Here is a 19,126-nt window from a genome sequence, read left to right on the forward strand (position 1 = left end):
TCAAAAGGTACTGACTAACAGCATCTCTATATTGTAGAACCTCTCACTGTATCTCCCTCTTAATGACCCAGTCAGAGTGTCAAAGGCCTTAACTTTAACTTTTGAGAGACTGGGTGATGGAGAGAATGGCTTCCGAGTCTCATTCCCTGTTCTGACGAAACCATCCTCCCACCAGAAATTAAGTGATAGCACGCAGAGAGCCTGAGTTTGATGGACCACAGCACTTTCAGCTGCCTGATAGTATTGTGCTCAGGGATAATTATTTTTTATCTATAACCCTTTAGGTGATCTTGCAGTGGCTTCTACAAGTTGACAAAATATTTAATATGGACTGCCTTATGGAAGGTTTGGCAGCTGGGTGATATGGCAGTTCTTATGGAAAAAACACTGGAGATACCATGGAAGGCACTGTGTCACAACCACCTCTGGTTGGATATGAATGATTACTGTACATGCTTCTGTAATGCAAAGGGTAATACAGCGAGGTCTACAGTTTGCTCCAAGCAGAAAAACTTCCCGCAGAAAAGATCTGATGCGGCGGAAGGTCGACATGGTGGAATATGTCAAAATATCACTACTTCTTCCTAACCCTTATGACTGATTAGAAGTTGTTGGAGATACTGAGTATCCTTGCATCCTTCTAATCCTTGTTGAGGCAAGGCAGCTTCTGAAGGAGCTAAAAGAAAGGATGTGTCATTCTATTTAAGAAGAGGAGTGGCATATCAATGAACACCTGCAATCAGAACTTGTATGGTCCTCTCCCCAAGACCTAATCTACTTCTTAGTTTCCATAAAATGGTGGGGGTAATTAAGCACTTCTAAACAAAAGAATCCCCATGATGGGGTTTAACAAAATCCTATTGCATCCAATGCAGTCTAGTTTTCATACAGCTGGGATTCTGGATCTTCCAAGATGAACAAGCTCTATTGGGGTGCTTGGGAGGGGGTGGTCTGGCCCAATCAGAAGCACTGGGAAAGCATTGTGGAAAGATTGGCGAAGCAGTCCACAAAGATGCCAATATTTTTTTGTAACCAGACAAGTGAGTAAGTGTGCTCTGCCAGACCCAGCTGTGCTCCATTGAATGCTCCATTGATAGAGAAGCATCTGCTTGGTTGTAAAGCAGGAGAGATAGTAAAAGACACTACATGAAGTATTTGCACATCCTGCCTTGCTGTTCGGAGGGCCAGATCTCTGCAGGTTTACCTTGTTATACCATGAGTTGGGCAGGAACTTGAAGCAGAATGGCACATACTGATTCAGGTCTCATCCAGGATGGCATACTCTTTCCCTTTCTAAGAGAGTTCAGTCACTCTCTGCTGGTTGATCCACATAAAGCTTAGAGTTCATAGAACTGATGAGAAATTATCTTTCTGGGGGTCCAAGGTTTTCCTCATAAAGGATATAAAGGGGTGTGCTTTATGTCTTACATCTGGTCCTCAATTTGCATTGGGCTGCTTGGGTAAACCAACCATGGAACAACACAGCACTGGTGGCTCCATATGATCAAGGTCTTTTTCTGCTCCTTTGACAGAATTTGAAAGCTAGCCCAAACTGTTCTGTAGGTTCAGGGAATGCTTAGTGCTATCACAGAAAGAAGAGAAAGGTTCGGTCTCATTTCTTGTATGCTAAATGGCTGGAGCAGGATAGATGAAATGCAGGCTTTCACTACATGCTAGAAAACTTCAAGTGTAATGGTCATTTACAGGGCTGGGGTGTTTGTGCCTGAAACACTTCTGTAAAGCCCATGACTGAGGAATGGAGTTTGACTCAGATTTACATGCCACTTAAAGTTAGTTTTCCAACATGCCCACGCGTGACTGGATCTCCAGTGCAAAATACTAAAAGTAATAATGTTGGGGCCAATCATCAGATCAGTTGTTCACTTTAAGACAAGATCTTCAGCTTAAAGCAGAGCTTTCATGCTGTAAAACATCTCAAGATGTTGTTAGCCAGTCTAGCCTACTCACCTATAGTTTATGTTTTTGTAGGGTGAAACGAGGAGCTGTGAAATGCTGATATTTTAACAGGTTTTGTCTCAAATAATTTAATATATAGATAGCTGATAGAGTGGGCCAGGGATGCTCACCTGTCTCCACTCCACTGTCTCAGACACTGCTGCTACTAAATAATCATGTGGTGCCGTACAGTAAGTACGGGAGTTGTTTTGATTGAAAATAGTTTTGTCTTGACTGTTTTGTCCTGAAATTGACTTGTTTTATATTTTTATGCAGTCATTATATTCTGATATCACTTTTCCAGAATTAAATGCTTCCTGTGAGACTAAACATATCTGAGATGATGTACTGTAAAAGTGCTTATTCTACCTTGGTGACGTGCGTGAGTGTGCTGTTCCTGTCCTCGTCAGAGAGCGTGCCACTGCAGAAGCTTTCCATGGACTGCGAGTGTGATGAAATTGCCTGGCAAAGCTCCTCAAAGGAGTAGTCCCTGTCCCGGCATATCTTTATGTCATTCAGTAACTTGGACAATTCCCCAGTCACTGTTTCATCTGCAGACAGGGGGAGAGAAAATGACCAGTAGGGAAAAGTTTGGTAAACAAATTTCAGATTATTATAACTGTTTTTTTGTTTTAAAATTGTTTTCTTTGGCCAAGATGCCTTAATCTCCAGTCCCCCTCCATCTCTCACCATTCCATCTGCTCTAGTCAAAACAACAATTTCATAAAAACTATATTCTGACAAGAGATTAATTGGAATTTGTACAGTTATTTAATTACCAGGTGATAAGGATGGTAAAATGACTTGCTGTAAAACATTAAGCACATGCTTGTCATCAAACATATATCCATGCATGATATTTTGTAAGATCATCTGCATATGTTTTTAATAAGATTTTATGTGTATTTTCAATGTCATGATTAAACACGCAGTATTGATATTATACTGATATAATTTTAATTAATGGCCTTGATGAACAGAACATCCATTAAGCCTTAAACATTCCAAAACCTTCAGCTCAATAAACATCAGCTGTCAGAGAAACCTTTAACGTGAGCAGTCCACTGAGTGCCAAGTTGCACCTTTTTGTGTACTCATGTGTTCTAACATCCATTATGCTTTTTGCAACCTCTTTAGGTTTGGCTACAACTGATTCTGTAAAGAAAATGCAACCACTGCAACAGTTAAGGCACAAGTTCAGCAGGAATCCTGATCGCCCACACGCTATGCTTTAAGCCCTACGCTGACAAATACACACCCATCCTGCAGGCTTTTCCAAGCAGGAAGTCTCAAACGCTTCAACCATAGTACATCTGACTTAAGGCCAGAGTTATCCCACCTCACTTACAAAGATGTGTCTAACACATCTGGCTCATGTATGCAGCTGTATATGAACAACCCATAGAATTAACCAATGTTAGACCATCACCTACACTGCTATGGTTAAAACTTTATCATGTATTTACTTCAGGTTTCCTAACCAGATTATGTGACTTAAGGTAAACAAATGTGTAACATCACCAAATTCTAACATGTAAAAAGGAACATTACAGTACCACTTCCCAGTACCATGTTTCACCACTAGATACTGCTATTACCTCTATTGTAATCCCGCAACACCTCATACCCTGTCCTTACTCTCTCTTTCTCTCGTTCTCCTACAAGCGCACACACTTACTTTTGTGTCTGAGTGATGGGGAGGCCACAGGTGTAGAAACAGAGGTGCGAGGTGCAGGCACTGGACACTGGCGAATCGGCTCATCCGTGACTTGTCCTCTGTCACTCTCTGCCATCATAAATTCTATCAAAAGAGAAAATGAGTTTGGTCAACATAGAGCAAGAGGCTTAGGTAAGGTTATTCTTCAATAAAAATGTATAAAGCTGAAAAAAAATGTAATTAAAGTGTAATTATTATGCTGGGCTTAAAGGAGAAACCCACAGAAAGGCCAGAGGTGAACCTGTCTAGGGACTCAACTAAAACACATTGCTAAAACTTTCTTAAATTTTTTCTCCTGCCTTTCATTTGGTAAGCTGATGCCCTGTTCAGGAATCAAACCAGCATTTCCATAATGAGAGCTGTGAACACTAAGCACTGGTCCACCAGAGAACATGCTGCTGATACTAGTAACTAGTAATGTACTGCTTTGTCAAATGGCATTCTCCTCAAAATAAAACAACAAAAATAATAGACTTCTGCAATTTATCAAACTGTAAAATCAGGCACCAGCTGAAATATATATAGGCCATATATATATATATATATATGAGTCAATTCAAAATCTGTTCTGTGAAAGCGGTGTTATGCAGTTTGGATGCTGTATAAATAATATAACAGTAGCAATAACATTTAATGTTTTACACCTTCGTGTTGTAAGTGCTTTATGTACAGGTCGTAAGGTCTCTATTCAGGATTTCCAAACTCTACTGTAACCTTAAGGGACTACAGATGGAGTTCATGCTTCTGTCACCTCTCGGTTGGACTATTGTAATGCCTTACTGCCTGGACGTTCAACTAGGTGAATAAACAAGCTCTAGTTAGTCCAAAATGCACCAGCGAGAGTTCTCACTAGAACCAGAGGATACAAGCACATAACCCCTATCTTATCCACACTGCTTCGGCTCCCTGTGAAATTTCACACTGGTTTAAAAATAATACTATTGACCTATAAAGCAATAAATGGTCCTACGCCATACCAGAGTACCCGAGTGAATTGCTAGTGTCTTGTGATCTGCTACGCCTATTTCGATTAAAGGATGCAGGCTGCTTGTAAATACCACGTATTATGAAAACTACAGCAGGGGGCAGAGCATTTTCTTACAAAGTCCCAAAGTTATGGAAAAGTCTTCCAATTGATGTTCGGGACTCAGACACAGTCTGTGTTTAAGTCTAGGCCATTTATTTAGCCAAGCCTTCTGTGAATAGATTTGTCTTGGGTAAAGGTGCATATCTGTGGGACTCCTGGATGTAGACTATTATTGTACTGGTATGTTTAAATGTTGTCTTCCGCACTCTCATTGATCACTCAGTGACTGGTTGCTTTACATATCACAAATCCCTCATGTCTGTGTTTCCTTCTGGCCTTTTTCTCCCTATTAGTAATGCTGTCATAGTTAGTCATACTGGAGTCCCTGCTTAACCATAATGTACCAAACTATTCTCTCTCTCTCTCTCTCTCTCTCTCTCGCTTACTCCGTTAAGCTCCACATGGCACTCCTGAACTGCTAATGATCCAGACCTCCTCTGCCCTCCAGAACTGGCCTGACTCATCCTGGGTCCCCGCTTCTGGTTGGAAATCTCATCGCCCCATGGAGGCACCATGTGGTCCGCCTGGGATGTGTGTGACTTGGGACGCTTCCACCATGTTCTTGGACTCGGCTGAAGAAGGCATCTGTTCTCTGATGACTTGTGACTGCAGTCACTCAGTAGTCCAACAGTTTGGTACTTGAGCCTCCAATGACGAAAATAATTTTATATTAACTTAAATAGCTCTCCTCTTGGATTGAAACCCCAACTGCCTAACACAGAGTATACTGTAACTGCAAATCAATTTCTGCTATCTGATATCATCCAAATGAGGATGGGTTCCCAATTGAGTCTGGTTCCTCTCAAGGTTTCTTCCTATTATACAATTTTCCTTAGGGATTAATACTTTATCTACGTATCTGTCTATTGCCATCTCAGGGAGGTTTTTCATGCCACAGTTGCCCTCAGCTTGCTCATCAGGAACAATTTGACAATTATGATTTATACATACTGTACACTATCGCTCAAAAGTTTGGGATCACTTACTAACTCCATGGTCATTCCTGATCTTTACTTCTTTGCACATTGTAAAATCCCAAAGGCGTCCAAAATATCCAATAATCTCCTTTGAACAGTAAAGTTGAGATGTACTGTATTTGCTACTCATGATCTGTAAGGCCTTTATAACGGCTCTATTCCAATGTGCTATTAATTGGTGATTTTTTTAGGCACTTGACAATACTGTTCTTGCAAGAACTATTCCAGAAAGACTGACCTCTGTGTCCTAAAGTAACAAACTTGTTGTTGTTACATAGAATAATTAACTAATTCCATATGTGTTATTTCATAGTTTTAAAATCCCCAGTATTGCTGTAGAATGTAGAAAATAAATCACTAAACAAAAACAAAGAAATTTGTATTTCCTCAGTCCTTATACTGTACTCTGTAAAGATGCTTTGCCAATGACCATTGTTAAAACAACTATATAAATAAAACTGAACTGAAGTCAATGTGCACTGTGCTGATGTTGTGTCTTGAGTGGACCTACAGATGGTACTCAACCAAAATAATGGTTTTACAGCCGCGTGTCCTGTGTAATTACCAAATAGTTATGTTTGCACAGATATTTAACTGGACCACTTGCTGGAAGGTCACAGAATTTTTTAAAGAGGAAACATAAAGAAGCAGCATCATGCAGAGACCAGGAAACTGATCTTGGTTGAGCTAAAGGAGGATGGAGGCAAATTTGACTGGCCCGTCTATCTGATAAGAGCCAAAAGAATAGGTAAAAATATCAAGTTCCAGAAGTACAAAGCAGACAGAAACAGGTTCCAAAAGACTTGCAGGTATAATTGTGGTGCTAATAAGTAATTACCCTATGGAGTTATTGCTTATGCAAGTAAAAATCTCTAATTTATTTATGTAATTGACTTTATGCTTTACGCACACCATGGAACAGTGGTGCTCTTTTTCTTTGTCTCTGCAAAAAATGTTCTTTCCATTTTAGCACAGGATACCTCTGGGTTCTCCATTTTTCTTTTGCTCATTTTGTGTTTTGAGACATCAGTGCCCTGTGTTTTTACACTGATTACCTTGTATGAGAGAAGTGATTTGTTGTGATTTCTGGGCTGGATGTTCCTTTAGTATCTCTAGTGCAGTTTTCCCGTTGCAATCTCTAATGTTGACATCAATTCCTAAGAGAGAGAGAAAGAGAAATGGAAAAGGAAAAATGAGAAATGATGATGAATAAAAGTTGGAAAGAACATGAGACTTATTTCTCGTCATGACTAAACATTACAGCTCGTAAATATTTCAGTTTATGTAAAGATCCGGATACTGAATAATGCCCTTATTGTCACATGAGACAATGCTAATTAGACAACTCACTAAAAAACACTGATAGCCAGCCTGCGCAGGGGCTACAGGATAAGAAGAATGTTTCTCCCTCTTACTGAGTTCAATCACATCAAATACCAGATGAAAAAGTACAACATCCCCAAGCCTATTCACTACGCAGGAAGCTCCTGAATGTCATGCTTCCTATTCCACAGATGGCTCTGAGAGGGGAGCTGCAAGGTCATATACGCACACACACATACACACGGCGAAACAAAGGGAACTACGGAACTGGAGCAAGAGGATACTGGGTTTAGAACAAAAAAGTTTAGTCCGTTGAAATGAGAAAAGGAAAACATACCTGAGTCAAGCAGGAGCCGAACTACATCCATCTTTCCATAAAGAGCGGCCTCATGTAGTGCGCTGCCCTTCTCCGTCTGCCCGGCACAGATAGAGAGAGAGAGAGAGAGAGAGAGGGAGAGAGAGAGAGACCCAAGTGTCGATAACTGAAGCAGACACACCGAAATGAGAGACATAATATATAAACGTGTACTAACTCATCTAAATCTACATAATCGTGCTATCCTCTAGGACAATTTACAAAGGAAATTAAACTCCATGTCTGGAGATTCATCATGCATTACACAATTATGCCTTCATAAATCCTCATCTACAAGGTTATAAAAAGTGAGGAATGGCAGCGAACATGGAGAGTACATGGAGTAAAGTATTAGCTGTATTAGATATTAAGAGAAAATACTGAAGAGCAGTTGAGAAGATGAATGAAAGATGAAAACAGGAACAGGAGCGTGTAAAGGCTCCTAGGGTTCTGCCCACAGGAGTACAGAATCACTCACTACACAGTACATCCAGCCAAACCAACATGCATCGGTCACAGAGACAAGGAGAGTGGCTCTGGAGGCAGAGGCAGAATATTTATACTGGACTATTCCTTTCTGTCCAAGAGTCTTATCTCCTTTCTATTGACCTTTATTATTGCTATTAATTCACTTAAATCATCTCATTTCGAAAGTACTGTTGGACGGCCCTGACCTGACTACACGCCATCCAGAACACGTACAAATCCTAAGCAACTCATCACTACCTGCCCACACAAAAAAGAAATGAAAATGAATACAGACACTTTTATCTTTACTTACATCTCTAAAAGTGTAGTTTCACTCATGTTTAATGTCTCAGGTCTGAGAGTTTCATTTCAGAGCCTCAAATCCAAGTCAATCTCACAAACACACTCACTGGTTTCACAGAAATAATCCTACAGTCGTATCGAGTCTTCTTCCCTCCAGCTGGTCCACAGATGATGTTCAGAGACCGTACGTGATTTTGAGGAGCAGTGTATTCTGTAAAGTGGTAGATGAGCTCTGTGGATGTCCCACAGCAAGCCAGGAAGTACAACCCTCCCTCAGCGAGTAACACTTCCTGTCCTGTTTCCCATGATGACTAGTTAATAATATCAGCAGTGGAAAAAAAAATAGAAAACTCTTTTTCACTCTTACTTAACTTCCTGAAATTTAAGTATTCCTCTACTGCTGGCTCTCTATTGCCCTCTTTATTTATAAAGCTATAAAGATCAAATACATGAGTTAGTTTAAAGGTGCCATATTGTACTCCTTTTTACAAGTGATCATAACTCTAAGAGGACTCCAAAATGTATCTATTAAAGTTCCAGCTGAAATATCACTTAGATCATTCATTCTGGCATCCCTGGTGAAATTCCTTAACCTTTTCATCCCTGGTTCAAACATTTTTTAGTGTCAGTGGCTTAAAGCGAAAATGAGCTCCTTAAACCCATGCTCAATTCTAAAGCCTTTTACAGAAGTCCATTTTTCTGGTCTATCAAAAAGCAGTAAACAAGGAATTGAGTCAGAGGAGAGTCTACGCAACCACTTCATCCCTGCATCTTTTTTATTGATGTCATAATGGATGATAAAATTGAACAATATTTATAAACAAAAATGGAAAAATAAAATACTGAAGGATATGTTCACACTGGAAACCAATAGGAATGTCAAAAAGGATGAATTCTGCATAATAGCTTCCCCTTAATATCACCTACGATAGCTATGGGCTTTTACTTCAGAAAAGAGACTTTAGGTGTTTCACCTACAAGTCAGTCATCTATCTGCAAATACGCCAATGGATAGGTTGGAATTCCGCCTGATTCTTGGTACAGCTTTGCCATGGCAGATCGTGCCTGGACATCACTGTATGATGTGTTATGTTGTATTGTTATGTCAGCTCATTCATAATGCAGTGCATAATTCACCATAGACTGCTTCGCACTTACTCGGTTAGTCTCATTAATTTTTTCCTCCGTGTGAATTTTTTTGTGCTTTGGAGTACTGCCTGACTCTTGAGTTTAAATCCAGCCAGCAAGCTATACACTCATCTGTCAGCTATATAATGTGAGTAAACGGAGAGCAAACACACCATCCATAATTACAACCAGAAAGGGTGCAATTATTTCCTGATGGCAAATTTGCACACAAATACATCAGAAATTGTAATAGGATTGTCTTATTGGAAATTTGAACAAACAAAGGACATGGTGTTAAATTCATACTAAATCATAATAAAAGCTACGGACACTGACTCGACTCTGATATTAAGATAATAAATTTGTTATAAGTGTGAGACCAGTTAAACAAGCTAAAATATAGTATCAGAACAGTATCACATGCTCATCCTGTTTATCCAAGCCATGTCATTTCTGTCAGAGGAAAGGAAAGGGCAGAAGAGAGAAATAAAATGAAGAGAGTTTCAACCCGGTCTCTCCTCCTCTCCACTGAGTTTATACAGCTGCTATCACACACACTACCAGACAAAAGTTTGGACACACCCTTAAGACAACGCTGGAGGCATGAAAATTATGCATAATCTCCTTTAAACAATTAATGTTTGGGGGGAAGCATTGTTCTAAAATGTAAGATAAATAAATAAATAATAATAAATATTATAAAAATAAATAAATAATAATAATAATAATAAATAAATCCAAACCTGTGTGCAAACTTTTGACTCAACAATAATGAGACAGCACTTTAGATTACAGAACACACACCTGTACACACTTAAGTGAAACAGATTGCTGATGAATATACTGTAAGGAGTGAGTGATAAATAGCGCGAGTAGTAAAAACACACAAATAATCCCACACGTGTGTTGGCCTGAGGCCCTGCCAGAGGAACAGACTGTTCTTTTTCAGACGCAGATCAATTATTCATCCATCCCAAGGCAAAAATCTTACTTCTTTTCACTTCCATAGCATTGTCCTATCTCTCGCTCTCTCTCTCTCTCTCTCCTTCTTACTCTGTCTCTCTATCTTTCTCTTTGGCAAACTCTTTTTATTTGCAAATATATATTCCCTCAAGCACATACCAGAGTGTTGTCAGAGCAGAGTCAAAACCAGTGGAGTCACATCCAGTTACTGGGGTGTCACAACAGAAAAGGTTTCACAGAGATGTTCTCTGGGTGTTCTAGAGGGCAAGAATGTTTATTAGGCAGAAGGGACGCTATATGTTTCTGTCCTGTCAATCACAGTGACCCTAGCCAATCATGTTGCTAATTGAGCTTATACTGTATATGCAAAAAAGAGAAGATAGCTTTCTTCTCCAATTGTATTAGGCTGCTCTGTGATACAGCAGTTGGCTGCATTTATGTGTTTTAAAAGAAGCGCATGTTACTTTTCACCCGCCCTGGCCGACAGATGGCTCACTTTTGAGATTGATTAAAAATTGTAATGAGAGGATCTGGCAACCACTTACACAAATCTAAGCCGGGAGCCATGAAAATAAATAAAATCTACTCCTTTTCAGCCTGCGAGAGATCTTCACATACCTCTGTGTTGACGTCCATGCCGGCCTCCAGCAGCACCTGCACGGTGGAGTGATGTCCGTTGCGGGCTGCGAGGTGCAGAGGCGTGTGTTGGTGTGTGTTGAGGCTCATAAGGTTGGGGTGAGCGTTGAGCAGCAGACGCACCACCTGCAGCCGTCCGTAGAGTGCTGCCAGGTCCAGCGGTGTCTCGCCACGCCGGTTTCTCATGCTCGGGTCGGTCAGCTCCTGAAGCAGCACACACACGACCTCCGAGTGGCCGTACTGAGCTGCACAATGCAACGCCGTCTCCTTCTCGTGGTTCTGCAGGACGGAGAACACACATTTATTACTAACAAAATGCAGAATTATGTTTGTCCAGGTCACTTTAAAAGACAAACAGGAGTACTTCAACAGCTCTGACTTTCACAGCTAATCTAATCTAATGAACAGGAAATCAGTCATCATTACGTGGCCAGATGGTCCCTCAGAAGAGTCACACATCCTAAACATAATGTATTTGTAAAATGATGACTATGATCCGCTACCAACTGTGGCTCAGTTTCATGCCAAAATTCATATCTAATCACGGTTTCATCTTTCCACATGGTGCTTTTCTGTGTGATGGATACAATATGATCTAAGCTGTTTCATACAGTAGTATGTCCGAATAAACCAGTGATCAGTATAAGTAATGCTTGATATTAGCCATATACTGTATGCAAAGGCCATATTTGTTTATTGTCCATCTGCAGTCCATCAAATTCCAGCTGCATCTATTGTTAACTTGGTTCTGTGATATGACAGAAGTTCTTTCCATGTGTGTTGGTCACTTTCTAGTTATTTTTACACGTTCAGATTGGTCTCCAGTGTGCCCAGTATACAAAAAAAAAAACATGATAAAAAATAATCCTTGTCTTGTCTCTGTTCTCTTCTGTTCTCACACAGGTCAATTAGATCCCCATCTAATGTAAAGAAAAGGAAAGGAAGGCACATTTATAGGAGGAGTGAAAAATGAATTATCCAAGGGGTATTTTAACCTGGACATTAACACACAATTTGGTGGAGATCTGAGAAAGACCTGGGATAATTTGTTAAAGAAATAGTAAAGTATGGGACCTTTAAGGTTTAAAAACCTATGTGATGTCATAAGCCACTTGTATAGTTCTATTAAAATAGTCCCTTAACAGACATTGATAGAGAGTGCATGTGTGTTGTTTAAGATTATTTATGTTAAATACTACAACATAACAGTGTGTTTTAGCTGTGTGGTAATACCCGAAAGTGCAGTTAATAACCAAGCTGGTGGTTGATCTATTTAGGTTTTCTTGAAGGTTTCTACAATTAGCATTACAAAGATTTAAAGTAATGATAAGCGACTGGTAAAGAGAAATTCTCTCACACAAATGCACACAAGCATGCATACAAAATCCCCCCGTCTCTCTCTCTCTCTCTCTCTCTCTCTCTCCTGAAAACTCCAGTGCATACATTATACAAGACTAAAGGTTAATTTCTCATAAACCTCAGCTAATTAAATCATCTAGCCAGAAGTATACTAATCACAAAACCAAATGCTTAAACCCTAAAACACAAACTCCAACAGGACGTCCTATTTGTTAACCTTAATGTCTGTTGATTTTATTATTAGTTTTGACATCTTTGTTCAAAGATATTATAAACAGTAGATCATTTGCATGGGTGACAAGTAGTATAAGATTGTAAGATTAGATGAGACTGGACTAGATTTAATTGCTGAAATTGTGTTTGTGTGTGTGTGTGTGTGTGTGTGTGTGTGTGTGTGTGCAACATAAAGACAGAGAGAGAGAGAGTGAGTTTGAGTTGGGGGGAGGGGGGGGGGGGGGTTCTATTTCCTGCCATGAATTTCCTGTTGATTAATATCAATGTAGCTGTTAAAGACAAATAAGACAAATGTTATATGTGTGCAATGACGATTCATATTGGCAAAATTAAAATCACTCTACTTTTATATTAATATATTATTATTTTATATATAAGTATTAATTCAGTGACCCACAGCCCTAACAGCCCTAACCAACAAAAAACCAACATTAAACCTCTTGAGATTTACTTAAATAAAATACACATTTTTGTTAAAAAGCACATTTCATAATGAGATCAGACACATATTTCAACAAGACAGTCACACACATTCTCAGTTCGGTTCAGTCCAGTCCGATAGTACTTTGTTGTCCATAGCGTTATAAATCACATTGTTGCCAAAGCAAAAATGCAGGTAGATTAAAGGACTCTGACACATGCAGACAGGGAATGTGATGTCGCCTGGTGGGAGTGATTAGGAAACTGACCAGATGAGAATGTAGTGGCCTGACCAAACAACAAATGTTTATCCAGGGAACTGGACGCAGTCAAACTAAGAAACACATGGTTTTACTTATACAGGACCAGACACACACAGACAAGCACAGAGAGAGAGGGAGAGAGAGAGAGAGAGAGAGAGAGAGAGAGAGAGAGAGAGAGAGAGAGAGGACTTTGACCCACTCAGAGAGAGAACCACCAGTACAGAGAGAATGTGTGGGGGTGAGAAAGAGCTCAGAGAGGGTTCTCTGGTGGGACGTGGGGGTCTAGGGGCTGAAGGGGGCCTTTACTTCTCTCTCAGCTGAAAAGCAAAACATTCCTGAATTGAGTCCCCTACCCATGGGAAGACAAAGCAATCCATGCACACATAGACATTTAAGGAAAACATATAACACACACACACATTACACACAGTGAATCTATAATTAGGTTACACACGAATAAAAGAAATCCTTCTCATCCTACACATAAAACCTGCACATGCTGTGCCAGCGCCAGACATTTCGTTAAATGATTATTTACAACAGTCTTCCCAGCATGGTTTTACATACTGTACTGTAAGTGTTGCAAGTAAAATGGCATAAAATTATTTTCTGTGAATCTCAGGTAATGTCCTGCAAGCACAGCTGAAGCATCTGTCTCATTACACATCTAAATCATAACTGGAAACTACAACAAATCTGGAATGAAGAAAATAAAATTCGGGAGGAACTCCTCTAATGGGGGTGTCCACTGGACTGCGAAAAATAGTAGTAAGAAAATTGGTATTAAATAAATAATCTAAGTCTTGTGTCACATGTTGTCCTTTGTTGTCCTTTGCAGCTGTGGTTCAGTTGTGAACAGTATTACAGAACATGACTCCCTGTTAATTCAGCATAATGTCAAACAGCAAAGACTTGCAGACATTCTCAACGCAGACATTCTAAACGTAATTTTTGTGTTGGCTTAGACATGTTTCTAGATATTGATTTAGATTTTACTCTTTGAATTTTGCCCTTTGGAATGTGGTTTTCCTTCTCTGTGTTTTGATACTTGGAGCAAACTCTTTAATGGAGCTATGCTGTACAGTGTTCTCAGAGAGGCCAGGGGGCAGAGCAATATCCTTGATGAAGGCCTCATGCAGGGCTGGAGAGGCTTTAGTTGCAGTCTCTAGTGACTATAAGAAATTCTCCTCTGAGAAGCCTGAAGAACCTTTTAACCATTATCAAGCATGAACATCTTAACACAACCTATTATTAGCCGACAAGACCACCATAACCGCTCATCACTTCATTGGCTAGACAATGTAGAACTACGGACATCACATTTGGTATCATATTTCATTAATAATCCTCTATCAGTGATATAATTGATCCACTACAATGCCCTTCACCTGTAAATCATACTACATTACACAAACACACTTCAAGCCAGAAAAGTAAAGAGCCACAGAAATCACATGTTGAACCTCATGGCCGATGGGCTACTGTATCCGTCAGCCATGCACTTATTCTGCAATTAGCTCTAGCTCACTAACACTAGACATTTAAAAACTGAAAAAAAAAAAAAAAAACATAGCCCGATTCAATACATCTGCATTTCTGCTTAGGCACTCACATGGTAGAGTCGGAATTTGACACCAACATCATGAATTCATGGACCATACCTACCTAGTGTCAACAGGCTGGTCGGGCTGGTTCCACATGATCATGATAGACATTGCATTGGGCTGAGCCAGCGTGAGCAGCTTTTCTGTGACGGCTTGTGACTACAGTCACTAAAGAGTACATAGGACTGAAATGAACAATGTCACAAAAGAAAAATAGTTTTCAATGCATTCAGTGTTCTTCAGTGGCCTTACCAGGCACCAGATCCAAGACAAACAAAACACCATAAGAGTGCGGATAAATGATAGACTCACAGCATCAAAGCAAACCTAAAATATCTGCCGAAATTTCATGATGCAATCATGCTGACATGAACCAGAATCTCAAAGAAATGCTTTTAACATCTTGTGGATTTCATCACATGACAAACTGAGACTATTTTGAGAATGCCTGTAATATCATCGTCATCTTCTATACCTCTTATCATATGTACAGGGTGGCAGGGGGACTGTAGGCCTATTACAGGAGACTTGGGGCAAGAGACAGGCTACACCCTGGGGAAGGTGCCAATTCATCGCAGATCTGCCATTATACTGTAGATCCTCATAAATAAGTGTGTATGAGAGTTTGTCAGTCAATTTATAATAGCGTTTATTATTAATATGTTCTTCCGAGAATGAGAAAATTTAAATATCACTTCTCAAAGGTAAAACTAAGTATCTCCAGGGGACAGAGAAAGCATTTCATGCCTTTTACAAATTAAAAGACTGACTCACAAATGCACCTTCTTTGCTATCCAGACTGCCATTTGTGGTATAAGTCAGTGCTTCCAAAAGCTTGCATAGAAGCAAGGAGTGCAACACCATGGTAACCCCTCTATATTTTACACATGAGTTTTCTATTCCAAGAAGTTGAACCCAGCTAATTTAAATTAGGATGTAGTTGTTTGCAATTAACAAATTAGAGGAATAGAGGTACTAGATTGAGGAAGTAGGATGTTTATCCCTGATCCTCACCAATCACCATAAGCCTTAAAAAGCTAAATTAAAACAGATTTCAAACAGAGCCGAAGAACATGTACCACTAGAATGCCCTCCAGATAAAACCTCAGGCTCATGCTTACAAGTAAGCTAATACAGTGGATTAACATATCCATACTGGCACCTAGAAATACAACAAACCAAGTTCTTGTGACGCTTGCGCACCCATGTCCCATGTCTACCAGGCAGCTAGAACAGAACTTTTCTCACCATGCCCTTATTTATTTAACAAAAATGAAGCCAAAAAGAAAATAAAACTAGTGGGCAATACTAAGAATAATGGAAATCTAAAGAGAAACTTTATATTTAGATTTACAGGCTGTTCACCACCTCCATGGTTTATTTTCCTCAACTTTGGCTACAAAGAACTGGTAAGAATTTTAAACTACTTTCACCCTGTTTATTACACTAACTGTAAAAGCATCATGTGAGTACATTTTCTGTCATCTTGCCTTCCCTTCTTTTAGTTCTTGTTGTTGACACCTGACTCTCTTGATTTGTAAACCTTGATCTGTTCAGAATCAAGTGTGAGGAGATGAGCTTCCTCCACAACTGAACTTGAGCGTGGTTCAGTCTACCTTAACAGTAAATCACTGCCTAAACAGTAATCACTGGCTTCTATATAAAAGTCCCAATCTGCTCAATCCTCGCTAGTTGCTGCTGATTACCAAAGCGAACCTTTATTCCCCTAACAAATGAGATTTGAGTATATTCCACTTACAGTATGTCTACTCATGGTTAAAGAGATTTTGGCCATGTGAAGAGATTTTCCTGGCCACCTCGTGTACACTACCAGTCAAAAAGTGGACACACCTTCTAATTGCATGGTCATTCCTAATTTTTATTTCTATCTACATTGTAAAATAATACTGAAGGCATCCAAAATATGCAACAATCTCCTCTGAACAGTTGATATTGAGATGTGTCTGTTACTTATGCTCTGTACAGCCTGACTGTCATTGTTGTTGTTGTTGTTGTTGTTGTCATCATTACTTAGTTACTTAATTAGATGTGTGTTATTTCATAGTATACAAATTCAGTATTGTTTTAAATTGAAGAAAAATAAATCCAAGCTTGCGTTCACACTTTTTTTGGCTGGTACTATAAGTCCTGAAGGTTGGGTTCCCCCAAAAAATTCAAGTGTAACAACACATGATGATTATGGTCTAAGAGCATTGATGTGCACTAAATATCAAGACAAAAAAAGACAGCTGCTGCTCTTACCTCTTGTGCAGGTAGGGGGCAGCATTTCAAACAATTAAAAAATGCATCAGTAGCAGAAATACTTCATACTGCTTGTCTAAAATTAAATCTCAGTATTCCTTTCTTTTTCTATTATCTAACAAATACAGTAGTTAAAAGTCTGAAAACAAAATAAAAATAATTTTCATTGTTCATTTTGATAAAGGTTGGGATTAAAATCAGTGAATTGTTGCAAGTCTGGTCAAAGCTGGTCAGAATAGTGTGATCAGCAGTGTTGGGAGACGTTACTTTTCAAAGTAACTAATTACATTACAAAATTACTGTCTTCAAAAAGTAATCAGTTACATTACAGCGTTACTTTCTGATAAAAGTAACTAGTAAGAGTACTTTTCCATTGCAGGAAATGGAAACTACTTTGTGATTCCTCATGCATGTTGTTTAAGTCCAGACCTTTATAATTATTCTACCGTCATCACTCAGCGAAGTTTGGCCCATAATCTGTTAACTGCTAATACCCCCATCTCAACTACACGGTTCGCACGGTGGCTGTAAGTACGGTTCATCATGATTAACCGCAAGTTTTGGTACTGTGATTAGATTTCCATCTTTCCGTGCGTCGGTCCTCACATAGTCAAACCGCATAGGTGAGATAGGGGTATAACAGCAGGAATAACAGAGGGAGGAGTTATCGAGGGCGGGGCTTGTATGATGACTTTGCAATCTTTCCCGTGAACAATGGAACGCCATAGAATACCTTATCCTTTAAAATTGACAGATTTGTTTGGGAATATTTGAGAACTTTACTTGTCACCAACTTGCAGAAGAGACGCATCTGTCAGTGGAAATTGTACACACAATCATTTACCAAAACTACTTTACACATTACAGGAAGTCAGCTAGGAGTTGTTGCCACATCTCCCATACAGTCCTGACCTCTCTCCAAGCCTTTTCCACATGTTCGAGCTATTAAAGGAGTTATTGGGAGGACAGTGTTTCAGATTTGAAGCAAGCAGTCTCATCATGGCTCCGGTACTGAGACAACGTTCCACTTTAATGGTATCCAACCACTAATGAAACACTGGAATAAGTGCATTAGTGTAGCAGGGGATTATATAGAGAATAAAAGGTGGTTTTGACTCTCATAACTGTGTTCTGTTATTCTGCACAAGCAAAAATTACATTTCTGTATGGGAAGGATCAACTCTCCGTCTATTAATAGTCCTTTTCACGTCATCCAAGTCAGGGGTCTTGTTTTTACAGCCTAACCTTAGGGCGTGACTGGCCAGGGTGCAAACTCATTCTGCAGTGAAAGTTTGCAGGGTAGTTCCTATCTGATAAACTGGTCAGTGCATGCATGGTATAACTTCAAAGAGTTTATGTAGTGTATAGGACATTGACTCAAGGGACTACTTAAGTATTGCCATCGTGTTTATTTTTTCTTTTTGGATTTATTATTGTTGAATAAATAATAGCACTATGGGAAAAAAATACTTTTATGACAGGTGAATATTATTTTGGGGCTACTAACATTTGAACATGACTGTGACAATACTGTTCTTGCAAGAACTATTCCAGAACAGCTGACCTTCATGTCTTAATAGCAAATTTCCCAGAACACACATTTTTACCTTGTTAGCTAGGGATCTAACGAATGAGCACTGAGAATGTTTTCACCATGAACAGGAAGTTTTAAAATGCCACTTTTATAACTATGAGAGGTATGAGCAAGACGAAGGGGTATGTGGCCTTCCTATTAAGTTTTATCTACTGCAATAATCATATTACACTTAGAGCTCGGAGGTCGTTTATGTGATCTGCAGACATTTCCGTTATTTTATTAACTTGTGAGAATGTGAGATATTGGATTTTCTGATGTCTACCACATAAACCATAACCTCAGTCCCTTAGATTTGGGGATATGGTGATCAAAGTACTGTTTTGCTATTTGCTATTTTTATTTTTTTTAAAAAACAACAAAAAAGGATCTTTTGTTAGGAATTGACATTATGCAGTAATATGGCTTTTTACCATTGAAATTAAGATGGAGAAAAACACAAAAATTTTATGCATTATGAATATTTCTGAAACAGAT

At 39.3% G+C, this 19,126-nt stretch overlaps 1 protein-coding gene across 6 annotated transcripts in view; it reads right to left on the reverse strand.

Annotated features, from left to right (window-relative positions):
• The window catches only part of anks1b (ankyrin repeat and sterile alpha motif domain containing 1B), a 155,665-nt gene that overhangs the window by 100,606 nt on the left and 35,933 nt on the right, over window positions 1-19,126 (reverse strand). For 4 of the 6 annotated variants that reach the window (XM_053515971.1, XM_053515954.1, XM_053515944.1 and 1 more), the window contains exons 4-8: window positions 10,896-11,192; window positions 7,398-7,473; window positions 6,793-6,894; window positions 3,635-3,757; window positions 2,326-2,507 (exon numbers count right to left, since the gene is read on the reverse strand). In XM_053515971.1, the coding sequence (XP_053371946.1) occupies window positions 2,326-2,507; window positions 3,635-3,757; window positions 6,793-6,894; window positions 7,398-7,473; window positions 10,896-11,192 (780 nt within the window). Of the gene's footprint in view, window positions 1-2,325; window positions 2,508-3,634; window positions 3,758-6,792; window positions 6,895-7,397; window positions 7,474-8,196; window positions 8,393-10,895; window positions 11,193-19,126 lie in introns of those variants that run through there. The other 2 variants (XM_053515979.1, XM_053515991.1) reach the window with 2 other exon arrangements.

Source organism: Clarias gariepinus, chromosome 2 (assembly GCF_024256425.1).
Source record: "Clarias gariepinus isolate MV-2021 ecotype Netherlands chromosome 2, CGAR_prim_01v2, whole genome shotgun sequence".
NCBI lineage: Eukaryota > Metazoa > Chordata > Actinopteri > Siluriformes > Clariidae > Clarias > Clarias gariepinus.